General features: G+C 31.3%; 2 protein-coding genes across 5 annotated transcripts; both read right to left on the reverse strand.

Moving 5' to 3' along the window:
* Positions 1–704: 704 nt before the first annotated feature.
* Positions 705–6651, reverse strand: LOC142505439 (COBRA-like protein 1). Of its 4 annotated transcripts, none has more exons than XM_075618422.1 (7): positions 6215–6651; positions 3647–3753; positions 3464–3543; positions 2920–3379; positions 2652–2811; positions 1871–2124; positions 705–1369 (listed from the first exon to the last, which is right to left on the reverse strand). In XM_075618422.1, the coding sequence occupies exons 2-7, from the start codon at positions 3720–3722 to the stop codon at positions 1065–1067; spliced, it is 1335 nt and encodes a 444-aa protein (XP_075474537.1). In that variant the 5' UTR covers positions 3723–3753; positions 6215–6651; the 3' UTR covers positions 705–1064. The 4 variants fall into 4 exon arrangements, with proteins under 4 accessions (XP_075474537.1, XP_075474538.1, XP_075474536.1 ...); XM_075618423.1 differs by lacking the exon at positions 6215–6651 and having other exon boundaries at positions 2920–3052; positions 3230–3379; positions 3647–4240; XM_075618421.1 differs by lacking the exon at positions 6215–6651 and having other exon boundaries at positions 3647–4240.
* A 4702-nt stretch (positions 6652–11353) lies between these two features.
* Positions 11354–15723, reverse strand: LOC142505378 (uncharacterized). Its single transcript, XM_075618345.1, has 5 exons — positions 15251–15723; positions 13105–13401; positions 12798–13013; positions 12168–12296; positions 11354–11717 (listed from the first exon to the last, which is right to left on the reverse strand). Exons 1-5 carry the CDS (start codon positions 15506–15508, stop codon positions 11505–11507), a joined length of 1113 nt encoding a protein of 370 aa, XP_075474460.1. The 5' UTR covers positions 15509–15723; the 3' UTR covers positions 11354–11504.
* Positions 15724–17387: the final 1664 nt, after the last annotated feature.

The raw sequence follows: 17387 nt of genomic DNA on the forward strand, positions 1-17387 counted from the left end.
TCAATCCACATTAAAACAGATTGCTTAAATTTTATTATTAACTCCATTATTTATGAGTTTGAAATTATGAAAAAACATCGAGCATAGCTTAAAACAGTTGGACATGATAAATAAGTTAATAAATTATGTTTATATATTTTTTAATGAAATTATGATTACATATGTATTCTGTTACTCTACTTTTTATATTACAAATTATATTAAAATAATTTTCTGTCGTTTTTTTTGCAACTTGATTCCTGTGAAATGTTAGGAACGAAATATTGAAAGTTTTGATATTGTACGCAGTCACCCTAATTTGAAGTAATTTATTTTAAAATTTTTTATTAGACTAAATTAAGATTTTTTTTTATAATCACTTTTTTTAAATACATATGCAAACACAACATATAATGGTTATTATATTGTGCGTACATGCATATCAATTTATATATCTATATTATTTTTTACCTAATTAATTACTTTTTTATTAAAAAAATTCGTCCCGTCTGTCCGAATAAATTTTTTTGGCTCCGTCGCTGCACAAGATGCTAAACAAAACTCAAAATGAATTCCAATTTTCAGAGTCACATGTATATTCTTATGATGTATACCTATGGATTGAAATTTTATGATTTTATTATCGATAAAAAAAAAAATTTCAATATAAATTATTGATGAACATAGCTTAATTTAAGTCGACATAATTTTCTTATCATCGTCATTCACCACTTGACAGTATAAATCTTCAAGAAGTATAAACCGACATCTTTACAAAGCAAATGACAGCAATTGAACTTCTACAACACCTATTGCTAATAAAGTCAATCTTCTTAACAAACAACATAAAACAGTTTGCATGAGTCACTTGAACTGCTCGATCGAAGTTTGCTTCAATTGGATAATTCTTGTCGTAAATTCTCCCCTGACGGAACTAGATATCAGTAGGAGCTTTCTTACAAAGAAGATCATGAACTGAACCCGCATTTTTTTTTTTTGGAAAAAATACGCATTAAATTTCAAGTGAACCGTGGAGTATGCACGTTCTTCACTAGTTCGACAAAATCTACAGGACTAAAAATGTATCAGAACCCAAAAAGCGTCCCGTAGATAAAGTAGAGTACAGACAGAAGATGAGGAAACTGGCCATGGAAAGGCTTTTGTCTTGGGCTACCATTCGGGAGCATCGGAAACTCGTCTGGAGGGGGCATTTGGCAGTTCTCACCATTGACATACGTTCTTCTTGGAAAACCCCATCCATTTCTTAGCGTAAATGAAGTTGGATCTTTTTGCAGAAGTATCTCCGTCGTCAAGGAGCCCAGTTGATGTTCATCAGCTTGCAAGAGTTCGGTGTTGTAGAATTCTTTTCCCCAGAAAAGGGCTACGTCTTCTGCAACACTTCAATGGCATGAGAATTCCCATATCTCCAAATAAGAACGAATACGAAAATTATTGAGAAACAATAATGAAATAAGAGTGGGTTTAGATTCACGTAGAGTTCTTGATTTATATGGGATTCTTATGAAACATAAGCTTTCTTTCGACCCTGAGTTTGATATGTAACTTTCTGTACAGTTTTTTTCGTTTTCTACACGTGATCTCATTCTTAGAATGATGTTAGGAGATAAAAAATCAAGGCAGAGTCAGAAAGTAGACAAAAGAATGCGTAATTTAAAACTATAGACATTCTATTTTCGATATATATATATATATATATAGACTTTCTCGATGCAGGCTATATCAGAATAGAAATTTCTATTCCACTACAAGAAATTCTAAAATAGAAGGAAGTCCATTGCCCCTGCAAACCACCCCCTCCGTCTGCCACATAGTAACTAGGCTCATTCCCATGTTGTGAAGTGTATACAAAGTTGCTCCATATAAAAAGTACCTGGGACACCGATAGTTGAAAGCGTCGTACTGTTGAAGCTGTAAACAGAGGCGGGTAGGCCAAAGCCAGGATGTTGAACTAAGACATTCCAGTCGGAGAAGTTTCTCCCATAGTTGTAATTGGATACTGTTAGTTTCACTCTCCAATGATTTTGGTAGTTGTTCTTGATGTGCCAGTGAATCCGAAGAGGGCACATATGATTTGTGCACTGAACTATATCAGTACCAAGAGAATTTGAGGGGACCGCACCTTCTCTGCTCGAAAGAAGTAAACAAACACAGATGAAATTAGAAGCTTGAATTTTTCTAGTATGTCCAGAACCGTAGTTGGGAACAAGGCATGCTTCATCTATTTAGATCAAGATTTTGCTGTTATACTTAAATATATAGCTAATAGTAACAGCATGAGTCATATTGCTCAAACCGCATAATCAAAAGAAGTTTGGATAAATCAACATAGGAAAGAACAACTCTTGGAAATCAAAACCGTGAGCTCAGCTCAAATACCAATTTCAGCTGGTGGTAATATTGTAAATCAAATTTTTTAAAGCGTAGAACGGTAGGAGAGCCACACTTTTGTCAGGAGTGGACTTGTATTTAATGGCATCGTTATGTCATTGAAGCCAATGATATTTTAAGTAAATGAGTCCAATCCGATAGATAATCTAGAATTGCAGAAAACTCGTAAATTCTCAGTTTTTATCCGGAAGCATGTAGATAGCCACATGAGCAAGAGGCATTTGCTACTCAGACAGAATCAACAATCAAATAAAATTACAAACCTAACACATGATATTGCATTTCCATTAGCTTCTTTACATCCACAGCTGCAAGAAGGACAGGTTGTGATAGTAGGATTATAGAACGTCGAAAGTGAAACACAACAAATAGGTGTTGTGTAAGCCAAATAACTGGAGTATGTGCACCTCGACTTCCATGTCCCTACAAACCACGATTCTATCATCGGGACAGTATTAAAATGGCCTGGAACATAAACCAAGAGCTATTTTCTCTACGGGTCTGTATTATGTACGTCCTTTTTTAACTTACGGGAAACTTGCTCGTCTCTTCGTCCTCCAATGGCTGAATAATGCGTTGGATTGGTTTCCATTAGCGGGCCACAAGTATAACCAAGTCCTGGAGCCATGAGCGTGAGATTCAGAGGCTTGTAGCCAGTAGTATTCTGCTCCAAGTTTCCAACTGTAAGCTCAAAGGATGAATAAGACATGGAAGGATTGATGGCCCAAGCAGTTAGAATCCCACCACGGCAGCAACCATCAGGTCTGTTTTGGGATGTTGAATCTAGCAAATCGGGCATCAGATCAGATATCACAGGGTCTGGTTTGCAAGAATGTGGTACCTGGTTGAAGGCCGAACAATTTCCTTTTTCGATGGCAAAAGCACCGGACATCAACAAAATAACCTCATTTTTCGCCCATGTCCAACCAAACCTCCAACCTGGATTCTCTACATGACGATACTGGTAGTAGTTTTGGATGGTTACTCTGGCCTACGAAAACAAATTACTTGTTATTTGGAGTAAGAAAATAGTATATTCATGATTACAAGCTAACTTGATAGTTGCTACACTAACCACATAGCCGTTAGGCACATACGATAGCACATCAAACGTGATAGTAATGTTTCCATTTGGATCCAATGGGTCATAGCAATCTGCATCAAAAGACTTCAGGTGAGAAAAAAGACACCCAAAAAAAATTTAAATTCCCATGTGCACTAGTTTTTGAAGAGAAGAAGCAATGGAAAGATAATATGCCTGAAAATCTGCAAATTGTTATTAAAAGTAGTAACATCTGCACACAACACCATCCAAGAAAGGCGAGTGAATCCATTGTTTAAGACAGGAGTTGAAATGGACGGCAGCTGTTATAAACCAGAGAAATGAATAAGATCTTCAAGAACTCAAGTGTCGACAAAATGATCTAAACTTGCTTATCTATTCCAGCTAGATATTTTCTTTTTGCATCATTCTTGATTGGAAGATGGAAACAAAGAACAAGAGACGATAAATTAACAATTGGCAGGCCTCCCTGTTGTGTTTGCACCATCTGTCCTAAAATATGGATACATGAAGGCGGATCAATCAACATAATGACCTAGTACACAATGGATATCCTTAAAAAGTTAATCTATTATATTGTCTTCGAAATTCCTAGAAATATATTATTAAAAAAATTCCCAGGAATATATTAAGTTTCTTTGGAAGCAGAACTTCATGCCTAAGTAGAAAGATTCATCACAAGCCAAGTGCGTGAAAATCAAATGATACAGAAGGTGACCCTCTTCTCTACAAGACTGAATAAATTATACGAACAGACTGCAACACCTAAAGTGTGGAGTTTTCCGGCAGTCCCTTATTTTGAAGCATCACACTAACTACGTTTGAGAATTGATGTCCATAAGATGATCATGTGATCATCTCATGTAAAAGTATATTTTTCGGCGTTATGTTTTCTTTCGTGCATTTCGTTGAACATTTCCGTATTTATGAGTAAAATTGTTGTAAGTCAACACGTAAAAATAATATTCATTTATAAAACAAAATACAAACTATATAAATGCAATGGACTATAAAAGTTATATATTTGGATTTTTTAGATAATGACGTAAACTATATAAATACAGTATGTATTGGTTATTTTATGAACATGCTTATGAAATTCATAAATATGTAATCATATATAATCGAACTATGGTTAAAAAAAAGAATATCCTAAAAGAATCCGTAAAAAAAAAAACCGAAGAAGCTAAAACAAGACCTAATTGAAAATTGTTAGTGCATGGTGTAATACAAATTCATAATTATTAAAATTCTTACTTCAAATTACGTTTCAGAAAGTAATTATTTATATATAAATTAAAAGTCACTACAAGAATAAATGTTTATGGTGACATTCATAAATGTCATCATATTCAATATTTAGTGACATTTAAGTTTTAGTGACACCTCCAACAAATGTCATCTATTTCAATGTCGTCTTAAACTTACTGACATTTTTTAATGTCATTATAAGATGTTAATGACAACTTTATACGTGTTACTAATTATTCATATAATGACAATTTTAAATGTCAGGAAAACTCATGTTTAAATACATTTATAGATGCCTTGTTATTATAGTAATAATGACAAATTTATATGTCAGTTAAAATCATTTATAATGACAACTAAAAATGTCGTGTATGTTATTTATAGTGACAATAACAAATGTGAGAATATTTGGGTTGGATAAATATAGGAGGAGGGAAAATTAGATAAAATAAATGTGAAAATAAAAAAACATATTAGATTAGTTATCCTGACATTTTTAATTGATGTCATTTTTTATATGAAGGGAGACAATTATTTTCCCTCCTCTAATATTTATCTAACCCAAATATTCTCACACTTATTTATAGTGAAAATTTTAAGTTTTTTAATGATTTTTTACGATGTGGGAAAAGTAATTGTTCTCCTCCATATAAAAGATGACATCAATTAAAAATGTCATGATAACTAATCTAATATGTTTTTTTATTTTACACATTATTAATTTTTTCAAGTGTCATTATTAAGTATTTGTAACAACATTTAATTAAAAGTGTCTACAAAAAAGTGTCACAATAGTCATTTATTGTTGTAGTGAGTTTTACAAAAATATATATGTACAGTAAAAAAAATTCCTTTTCATTAATTCTTATAATTTTTTAACAGATTTTTTTATTAAAATTAGAAACTACATACATCATTTTTCATAAAAATTTATGATTTGTCGGATAAGAAATAATATAATAATTTAATTAAACTTAAATAAAATTCAAATGAAATTGAGATGGTTTTATGAGTCAATAAAATTAAGAAAAATAAATTTTTTAAAATATCTAATAATAAATACGAATATATTGGTCGTCAAATAAATAACTTTCCACGACATCAAAATTAATTTAAAATTAATTTCGTATAATAAATTATTATATGATGGCTTTCTCAAGTAACAGTTTTGAAATTCCCGGGACTTTCTAAATACAGATTTTATATTCTTTATTTTAAAAAATAATTTTATTAAATCCAAGTAAATTTTCATTGGCAATGTCGTCTCTGTTACTTCATTATTTTTGTCACATTCCCAAAGAAACTACATCATACTAGTAAGTATTTCACTCAAACAAACTTACACATCTAGGTCATTTTTTCGCTTCCTTCCCCTCTATGGTATATATATATATACTTCGATATATCCTTTTTCGTTTCTATCCACAGAGTCTTCGCGAATCCATAGAATTCTCGTTTTTTTTGTTTCTAATTGGTCAGGAGCTCTTTTACCTTGGAAAATCATAGAATTACCTCATGGAGAGTTAGCCGCACCCACGAATGATATAAGAGGTATAACTGGCATAACATCTACGATTGGATTCAAAAAAGCATAGGCTTCGGGCAATTTTCCGAAGAAAAGCACTTCGAATTGTTGATTAATCGTCAGCCATATGGATAGTTCAATGTGCTCATCGGCGCCTGACCCTGAGATGTGGATCATCCAAGGCACATTAGCATGGCGTACTCCTCCTGTTCGAACCGGGATATATATATATATACTGTGCGTTGCACGTGAGCAACTAAATTGCTGGAAATATAAGTACGAAATTTTGATAATATTTAAATGAATTAAAATATGGCTAATGTCATTTATTAATTGAAATAAACCAAATCACAAATCAAAAATCATGACCATAGACGATATATGAATCGGAGAAGTTATCTTATGCACATGACACACTTTTCAATATAATTCTTGGTTGATTTTGATAACTCAACAACTCTTTGTCGTAGTTTGTTATAATATACATATAACCATTTTGGTGTACTCAGCAAGTATATGATCGTCTTTAACATCTATTATGTTATTTAAAACCCTCATCTGGGATCTGACATGCTCGTAGTTTACTTCCCTATCAGGATGTTTTTTCGGTTTTCTACATTGTTTTTATCCAGTAATCTTATTTTTCAAATATTTATTTTATTGTTGAATGATTTTTCAGTTTTTGACAATCATGAACTATAACTCATACGAATAAATGTTGTTTTTAGTCGTGACTGATTTTTACTTGTGACTAAAAGTATGTATACCCTATATATTCTTCAACAACATAATCAATTAATGGTGCTGTAATTTCTTCAAACATCGTGATATTTGTAATATCATTTTTATATATTTAGTATCGATATTATCGACATATAGCTATAAGTTTAATAAATTTTTAACAATTATTTCTCAATCAGTGTGAGAAAAAACTTGAAAATCTTTTCAAATGACTATATCATAGAATTGTGTCATCGTTTAATTTGACGCAATTCAGAAAATTCATTTCGTTCGTCATTTTTTAGAAGATTTTGAACAATGATTGCGTGCATCATATCATGCGGATGATATAGTTTCAATCTCATAAACAAAACAAATTTTATTCTATCGAGTTTACATTTTATTTTATAATATTTTATATATTGTGGAATGACTTACAAAATTAATTATTGTATTTTAAAAATCTTGAGAAGGACACGGATAACGTAATTAAGATATGTATATGAGATATCATTCAAATATATATATCAAAGTATTTGTCTTATTCAATATCTCATCTAATAATACAACTGTTTAGATCTCATGAGCATCTTATAATAGACAAAAATAATTTGATGAAATATTGTATAATTCAATTTGAATTTCACTATTCGGCTACTGAATTTATTTGACGAGTAGTTCTCTATGTTACTACCATATATCTCATGAATTAGTTTGTTAGCCACTTTAACTAAAAAAATAGACAAAAACAACCTCTTAGCCACCTCGAAATCTATTGAGATAATTTTGGAAGAAATAAAGTGCAACCGGCTCAGGTCATCTCCAACCACAAAATTTATTTTGGTGCAAATTTTACACTAAAATAGTGCGTTTTCTGCACCAAATACAACATGCATCTCCAACTCATTTACTTCAAATCTTACACCAAAAAGAATATTCTCAAAATATTCTTTTTATTTTACATATATTAATTATTATATTTTATTTAATATATTTAAGTTATGTTAATTTTTTGTGTTTTTATTAAATTATATTAATTAAAAATCATTAAATCAAATTAGTTTTTAAATATTACTAATTAACATAAATAAAAAAATTTAAAATCAACAATTAGTTTTTTATTTTTTTATGATTAAATATCTAATTATTAAAAAAATAAAATAAATATTATATTATTATTTAAATAATATTTATAATTTTTTATACAAATAAACATAATAAATACAAATAAAAAAATTAAATAATTAAATAAAAAAAATGACCCCTGCGCCAAAAATTTGGCGCAGGGGTTTGGCGCAGAGGAGGGGGGCTGCGCTATTTTGGTGAAATAGCACAGTCGCCATTGGAGAGGCAGCCTTGGAGATACCCTCAATAGTCCCAGTTTACTAAAAATGCACAAAATTGATCTATTGTGTCCACAAAGCTTTAGAATTGTTCTCATATCATTAAAAATAGAATGAGAATTATACACAATTTTTTTCATGTATTTCTTTTTCTGAATTAAGAATTTTTCTTTTTTATTTATTCTTTGAGAAATATTGATATTTTATATGACATCAGTATATTGCAAACCATGAATTAACAACATAATCACTATATAAACCTTAAATGTTTACACATAAAATTTTCCAATTTCTTCTTCATTGTGTTGCGTTGAAATTTAAATATGAATCAATTTTTATCTTAATATTTTGCTTTAAATACGCTTTCAAATATATATGCATATGTTTCATGTCACTTAGTTATACCTAATTTCAAATATCTAAAAAAATGTGTGTGAATTATATCATACAGAAATAGAGACATAGTAATACGCAACATTATTTTTTTTAACATGTTTTTTTCATTCACTGTGTTTGTCATAAAATTTTTGTTCAAAATTTGATTCATTTCTTAACTACATGTATGTAGAACCAATAAATCATATAATTCACAGAAATCATATATTACCCTCTTCGTAGAACATAAGGCCCAAAATATGTGGCTTCGATTGGTGTACTCTCATAAATATTTTCATATAAACAACAAGACAAATAATAGAATATCAGAAAAATCAATTGCCGCCAACAATATTAAACAAAATGAATTTAAAAATTCTTGACACAAACAATCTTCATAAAAAAATGATAACTCAAAATTCAAAAATAATTTATTTAGTACAATAACAAAGAAGTTGAAGTATATACGAGCAACAAAAAGTATAAATCACTTTCAAATTAAATATTAACTCATATTTTTCAAAAAATTTATAAATTTTTCAATATTTTTTTTCAAATAAAGAGAAGACGTTTTATTAACGTTATGGTTTCATAAATATTTTACTTTTTAAAAAAACATACAAAGGAAAAAATAGGTGACTCAAATCATCATGAAAAATCCTTTAATAAAACCTTAAGAAATAAAAATATAATACGAAGTCACACAATTTTCCTTAAATCAAAGAAAAATATTAAACCATTGACAAAATATATCTGGCAACGAGAAAACATACGTTAACTTGTGATACAATTAAAATTTAGAATAATGCATAATCATTTAATTAGAACAAAATCGTATGCCAAAAATCTACTTGATATTATCTCTTTTAACAATTTATCCATGTTTGTCGTCTACCAGAGGACTCATAGATCTACTAATTTTTTTAGTCCACCTATTAATTTCACAATAAATAATACGACAAAAATAATATAATCAAGCACATAAAAACTCAAATTCAAATACCTTCAATCAATTTAAATAAAAAAATTTGAATAGAGAATATAATAATGTTGTAAAAATTTTGAATACTGATTTATAGACAGAAGTCTGGAAATACATTTGTCACAATATAAAAAAATATCTCTTTATATTCTGATATATAAGCTAAAAACGAAGAAACATTTCATCATTTTTAATATTTTCTAATTCGCTTCAAACTAAGTAATCTAAGCAAACTGAAAACATGCATTATGTGTTTAAGAATTAATAAAATATCTCAAGTAACAAAAATTTAAAATAATCATTTTTGTGGAATTTATGGTTTGTTTTATATTTTCTTTCGGTGAACAAACAAATCACATAAGGAATCCAAACACAACATTATCAATACAAACAACATATAACACCAAAACATTTAATGCTATGTTAAAAAACTCATCTCATTGCAAGAACACAAAATGATCAAATGAAGCATATTATTTAGTAATATTTATTTAGCAGCATATATAAAAAATAGACTAAATAGCTTAAAAACAGTGTTTGGAATAACTTACATACAAATATTTCTCTCAATCATGTATCTTTATTGACACATAAAGAGTTTGAAAATATCTTTATTCTAAATTGGAGAAAGAAATTTTATATAACCTTAATATTTATTAATAAATTATTTTTTTTCAATCCGAGTCATCACCCTTCATCTGTCCATTATTACCTATCATCAATATGGTAGATATTTTTCATGAATTTGACGGAAATGTATAAATTTAGTAAATAAAATTAAATTTAAAAGTAAATTAAAATAATAATTAGTTTGATTGAGTTAAGTACATTATTAATGATCTTATTAAACTAACATAAAAAATGACTTAAATAACATCATGAACATGATAAATTGTAAAACAAAAAATGGTAAGGTTACAAATGAAAATCATATATTTAATAGATAATAATATTTATTTAACATCATATATCGAAAATTGACTAAATGGCTTAAATGCTTATATTGAAATCACCTACATACAAATATTTTCTCTCAATCACATATATTTGTTGATACATAAGTAGCCTTAAAATATCTCTACCGTAAATGAGAAGGAGATGTTTTATATGAACTTAATATTTTTTAATTATTTAATTTTTTTCAATGTCATTAATCTTCATTCGTCTTCCTATTATTACTTTAATGTTCGTAATATTAATAAATTTTTTAATATATAACATTATGAGAGTGATTTTCTATTAATTTGATGTCATTGTATAAATTAAAGTAATTAAATTTAAATTTAAAAATAAAAGTAAAATTAAAACAATAAATAGCTTGATTGAGTTAAGTGATCTATTAATAATCCTATTAAACTAACATAGAAAATAACTTAAAGAACATCATGAACATATACAAATTATAAAACAAAAAGATAAAATAGTAAGTTTACAAAGTAAAATCAAAATAATAATTAATTTGATTGAGTTAAGTACACTATTAATTATCATATTAAAAATAAAATAAAATAGATGATAGTAATATTAGCAATTTTTTTAAATGTATAACATTATGATAAATTTATAAGTAAAATCAAAATAATAATTAATTTGATTGAGTTAAGTACGTTATTAATTATCATATTAAATGAACATGAAAAATGACTTAAAGAACCCCATGAGCATGACAAATATAAAATAAATGAAAGGGTAAAAAAGAAAACTCACAAATAAAAGTTAAGTATACTATTAATTAACATAAAATATTACTTAAAAAACCAAAGGAACATGACAAATTATAAAGTAAATAAAAGGGTAAAAAGGTAAGCTCACAATTCAAACTCATATATTTATAATATATCTATATTTATATATAGCTTATGGTAATGATGCCAGCGGCAGGAGCGTGGAGGAAGACTCGGCAGGCTCATGCACGACCGAATTCACAGACACCGAAACAGGGTTGCCTTCCAACTGTAGCATGATGCTTCCAAGCACTTCTTTTAATATTTTCTTGAACTCGTCTTCTTTCACCATCTTCCCATCACTAGCATTGAACATTTTCAGAGCTTCAATCGTAATATCGTCCACCTGCAAACACAAAAAGAACATAGAATTTTGTTATTGCCCGTACTAGATTAGGCCATGTATATATAATAGTCGAAACAAATCAACGGGCCTAATCTCATAAGCAGACAATCCCTTTGAATAAAAAGGATCACAAGGGTCATTGAAGGATTTTATGCCCACTAAATGCACTAAGAGCAAATACCAAAGGTGCTGCTCAAAATTTTCAACCGTGAAAAAGGGGAAAAAGTCACGTTTCAGTAATTACGTTATATTAACTGACAGCGGACCTAGCAAGCATTTTAAACGGTAAATGTGAGTTCTGCAGAACGTATTTATTCAGAACCTTCAGAACCAACAATGACACAGCGATGCGGTGTGTAAAGATCAATCGAAAATTCAATGGCTAACAGTTGTAACTTTTGCATAATGCACTTTTTTTGGTCAAATGAAAGATTAAGTAGGTAAAAATACCTCTTGAAGAGCCCCTAGTGGAGGTAATCCAGCCGAGCTGGCCAAAGCATCCAGGGCAACGTTTAAGAAATCCTTTGAAAGTTTCCCATTGCGATCTTTGGGTATATTTTTTAAGGCAAGGTCCAGTGTCTGCATGAAATAAGTGCAAGATGTGAAGTCTATTAAAAGGGGATATCAAATGTATTTCGAAATAGAAATTGTACAAGACCAAAAATGTTCAAGAAGCTGCAACAGAAGGATGTTTACCACTAAAAGTCCAGGGGATATCCCGAATTGCATTAAAATATCCAAATCTTGAATTCATGCATGCAGGTTGGAAGCTATTGAAGTAATCAGCTATACCATATTTTTAATAAGAACGTCTTAAGAGATTCTTAAGTCACTCAAATGTCTCAACTGCTGAATTAACCACAGTAGCTTAACGTCTTTCTATTTTATCCAGATGAAGTATGTGTTTGTATTTGATTTTTGTATTTTACTATTCGAATAGACTACAATAAATCAATGAAAACTTTTCCAAAATTTGATAGATTAATAGCATTAATGATAATCTTTCAAACTAAGCAATATGCAGCACAAACTCATTGTATGTGCTAAATATCTAGTAATTATCAAAACTATGTACATTACCTTATCTAACTCGAATTTGTTTGACATAAGACTCCTAATCCCACTCCCGTCAAATGTGTTTTGGCTGTGAGCAACAATTACAGGTTTCTCATTGAGAATTCGTGAGACACCCTCCACAGATCTTTGAAATGCAGCAAAAAATGTCTCCTGTGAAACCGGCTGCTCAAATATACCGCCAAGTGATTGGAGTGCTGGCTCCACAATGTCACACATGACCTACAAAAGGGATAACTATCTTACTACTAGTATATGAAAGTTTGCTATTAATCTAGGTGTAAAATTGAATAAGATTGAAGAGAGAATGTACCCAATGATCGGTGGAAGGAGGCATTCCATGGTCAATCGAAAGTTTCTCAAAAGCTTTAACAACGTAATCTTTCAGTGATCCATTAGGCAAGTCAAGCTCAGAAAATATAGATATCATCTCCGGTTCAAAAGTTGGACTATCAACAAATGCACGAAGCTCTTCACCATCAATTCGAAGAATAACAACGGGGTCTCGTTTTAAACCAGAAGCCATGCCCACAAGGAAATCCGACAGAACCTCTTTAAACTTAGTCTTGCTTATTTTTTTATGTTTACTGTCCGTGAATTCGTTAAGAACCTGGATTGTATCACAAGCAGTGAATTTTTATTCTCTCTGACAAGACAGCATAATAAATATAAGCCGAAACCACTTCTACAGTCTAGGTCGGATAATATTGCTCAGTCTTGCAACTTTCAATAACATGAATACACTTTCAGTTCAATACAAAGCAGAAACCTCCAACATCTGCCCTGAAGGTAAATCAAAAGACCCAGTAACTTAATGCTATCTAGCAACAGATAAAATGTAAAGCCCATCAACGCTTTTTAGGTCCAGTGGAGCTTAAATGAGAGCTGTTGCAGCAGACTTCTGCCTTGTTTTATATATAGTCCCGTCTATGAGTATAAAACAGTCAATCTTGAGCTCAACTTTAAAAAAAAATAGGTGGATCTCATTTAGGTCAAAACAAAGAAGCTTGTTTACGACACCCCCCGCGGCTCACTAGCTCAGCTTGAGTTCACATAATTTTTCATGAATATTTTCGCAAGCACAGATAATGAGTTCGACTCACGAGCTGACAAACTACTAAACTTGAGCTTGAACTCAATATTGAAAAATTTTGAGCTTGATTGTGCTAGAGTCAAGTGATTTTGAGAGGCTCATGAGCTCACTCGAGTTATCTCACATTCCTCAGTCCTATTGTTAGATTAAAAATCATTTGTCACAAAATTCATACATTTAATCAAACACAAGTAAGAAGAAAAGCAATAGATAATAGTCCAAATTCCAAAAGGTCAAACGAATTTTAAAAGTACATGTCATCAGTTCATCCTTTGCAATAAAAATAAGATTTACATTACTAGACGTTGCCCCATCTAGACAAATACAACTCTTACGAGTTCAAATATTCTATACCACATAGTTAACATGTTACAGCCAAGCACACCCTAAGAGGTACAACACCTTGGGGATCATGTTGTATGAAAAATAAGCTACATGTAAATCACATGTCATTTTAATTGTTGATTCCGACTTCTTGAGGTCCATTTACTAACAAAGTCAAGAGTAATAAAGTAACGTAATCAATGGCTTTAAATATTTTTAATGAAGGACACGTATGTCTCTTGAAACATCAAAGTCAACCCGATGAGATCACTGAACGAAGACAAGAAACCCTGGATGGAATTAGAAAATATACAGAGATGATCAATCCCCTAGCCTAAGTTTGATCAATCACGAAAATGAATGCAATTTAACACCCATTTTGTCTTTCAGAATGCAGACAAAAACTGAAGTATCTGAAAAAAAATGAAACTTTCTCATCTCTCCTTTCCGGTTGAAGTAAAATTTTCAAGATTTAGCTACCAAAGGTTTAAATTCATTCTGAGGCTAGTTCATTTCCCCCCTACAATTTTGATTAGGCGAAGACTGTATAAATTTAATCTTGGTGTAGAGTGTAGACCAAATAATGTCAACGATAAATCAACGAACTACACCAGCATCACAACATTCCCCTCGAATCAGCCAAACAAAGCAGGGAATCCCATTCAACTTGTCACACTTCCTTATCCTAGTATCCTACTACAACAGGAATGAAACAAATCCAAAATACAAACCATTAAAGAACAGATTATTTCTCGACAGTCTTCATAGTCTACCTAGAGTCTACGAACTGTGCAAGGATACAAATTAGTAAAACATAAATACTTCGTAAACTAGCAAACAACAAAATACACCAGAATAACACAACTAAACCAAGACCCCATCAATGACAGTCAAAACCAAAACTTTTTACAATTTGACCACACCTCCGTGATACCCAGAAATAAACATTAACAAAAACGATCAGGGAAAAACAAGAGCAATATGTAAATAGTAAATACGGCTGTAAAAAATAGAAGTGAAAAAAATGAAAGAAAGGAGAAACCTCTGAATAAATATGGTCAGAATCAGTAGAAGTTCCCTGAGCAGGCAACCCAAGAGCAGCGCCAATATCCGCAACAGCAGGCTGCAGTTCCTTCACAGAAAGCTTCCCATCACCATCACCGTCCAGTTCTTGAAACTTGTGATCCACAAACTTACCAAAAACCCTCTCATTCTCAACTAACTCCATAATATCTGAGCCGTCCATGACCTCTTGAGTGCTACTTTTGTCCATCATTGCGCCGCTGTGATTGTTGTGCATGTCAAAAAAATTAAGACCCAACAACACCACAACTTTTTTTCTTGAATGGCTGAAAACGTTTTGGAGATTAAAGGGTCTTCGATCCCGTCGTTTTGGTGGGTTTCTCGTGAATTTAGATGGGCTGTGCTCAACTTTTCCCCTGTTTTCGGTTTCTTTTACTTCCGTTTCGTGTGAGAGAGAGTTCGTTTGTTCTTTTTCCAGTTATATATCTATATATAGGTGAAAGAGAGGCAACCGACCAGGGGCCTTGTTTGGTTTGCTTAGAATTTGACATTTTTTCCCTAAAATACTTCACTCAAATAAAAAATCACCACCTTCAAAAAAAGTTAATTTGGAAAAGTTATATCTAATTTGTTTAATATAAGAAATCTGGTATTTGAACACGTTTTCACAGTTAAAGATAAAATATGTGGCGTCCCCACTAAAGCAATAATTATCTAGTTAAATGAGAACCAAACAAGGCTTTAAATATCAAATAGGGTCACTAATAGATGCGTGGCTACACTCCACATGGCGGTCTGGATTTTAATATTTGCCATTTAGTGGACACGTATCCTTTGAGCAAGTAAAGTAATCCAAGTATACTCATAAAGTTCTGTCCCAGTCAACCTCCAGGGTATAAACAAAAATTTGTGTTAGGCGATCTCACAGATCGTATTTTGTGGGACGGATATCTTATTTGGATCATCTACGAAAAAATATTACTTTTTATACTAAGAGTATTATTTTTTATTGTGAATATTGATAGGTTTCACCTATCTCACGTCATCTAATAGATAAAGATTCGTGAGACCATCTCACAAAAAACATATTCCATGATATAATATTTGAACCCCACGAGATACAACTATTTTCTTCGGCTACATTTTTACTATTGGGGAAGGCTCTTACAAAGCCGATGTCAGATGACATCCACAGACCACATGGTGTCATTTGGGCTAGTATCATTGGACTTTGGATGCTCTGGCCTCTTTATGTTACAAGGCCGGACGGCTTCTTATTTTAAGGATCCAGATACTAAGATTAACTTTTTTATATAAATTTTTTTATGACCACGCATATTATTATTCGATGCACATTTGATAAATATCTGGGTTAACATAGTACTTTGTAAATCACGTTAACCAGGTAAATTATACTGGACAAAAATACGCATTACTAGTGTCTATCTTTCTGACACAACTATGCTATGGTGGCGTAGAAAGCATGCCGACATGGAAAGGAGTCTATTTCGGATCAATACATGAGATGAGTTTGAGAAAGAATTTAAACGCCACTTCTATCTTGAAAATGTTATCTACAAGACGCGAAAGAAACTTAGGGAGTTGAGGCAAATAGGTATAATACTGAAGTATGTGAGGAAGTTCACCACCATAATGTTTCAAGTTCTTGAGATGTCTGATGAAGATTTGCTCTTCTATTTCGTGGATGGTTAAGGGTAAAGCAAAGTTTAACTTGTTTTTTAGTGCGGAAGAAGAGATGGAACACAAGAAAACTCATTTTGTGGCTAAGGTTGACAAAGGAAAGTGACTTAGTCGGAATGAGTAGGAGGAGCAAAAGAAGGCTTTTGTGCCCAAAGGAGGATATTACATATGCAAAAGGCCACACCAAGCCAAGGATTGCCCGAAGCTTGGATCGTTGTATGCTGTACAAGAGGTGTACAAAGCTATGGAGAAGCCACTACAACAAAAATGACTTTTCTTAGCGCGCAAATTCTCTTTCCGCGGCGCACATTGCACGCTGCACAACTGCAAGCTGTTGAAAGTTCAGAATTATTCGCGGCGTACATGTGCACGCTGTTAATACAATTATCCGCAGCGTGCAATGTACGCCATTAATACTCATAAAACATCTAAAATTAGCGACTGTTTTTGATAAA

The sequence above is a fragment of the Primulina tabacum genome, chromosome 10 (assembly GCF_025594145.1).
Source record: "Primulina tabacum isolate GXHZ01 chromosome 10, ASM2559414v2, whole genome shotgun sequence".
Classification (NCBI taxonomy): Eukaryota; Viridiplantae; Streptophyta; class Magnoliopsida; order Lamiales; family Gesneriaceae; genus Primulina; species Primulina tabacum.

Excerpts from the sequence above, each read along its gene's own strand:
- LOC142505439 (XM_075618422.1), bottom strand. The coding sequence starts at position 3,722 with ATGGATTCACTCGCCTTTCTTGGATGGTGTTGTGTGCAGATGTTACTA. Across the intron at positions 3,544-3,646 it reads AACAATTTGCAGATTTTCAG|ATTGCTATGACCCATTGGAT; the intron begins GCATATTATCTT and ends CTTTTGATGCAG. Across the intron at positions 2,125-2,651 it reads AATGCAATATCATGTGTTAG|AGAAGGTGCGGTCCCCTCAA; the intron begins GTTTGTAATTTT and ends TCTTTCGAGCAG.
- LOC142505378 (XM_075618345.1), bottom strand. The coding sequence starts at position 15,508 with ATGCACAACAATCACAGCGGCGCAATGATGGACAAAAGTAGCACTCAA. Across the intron at positions 12,297-12,797 it reads ACAAATTCGAGTTAGATAAG|ACACTGGACCTTGCCTTAAA; the intron begins GTAATGTACATA and ends TATTTCATGCAG. Across the intron at positions 11,718-12,167 it reads CACTAGGGGCTCTTCAAGAG|GTGGACGATATTACGATTGA; the intron begins GTATTTTTACCT and ends TTGTGTTTGCAG.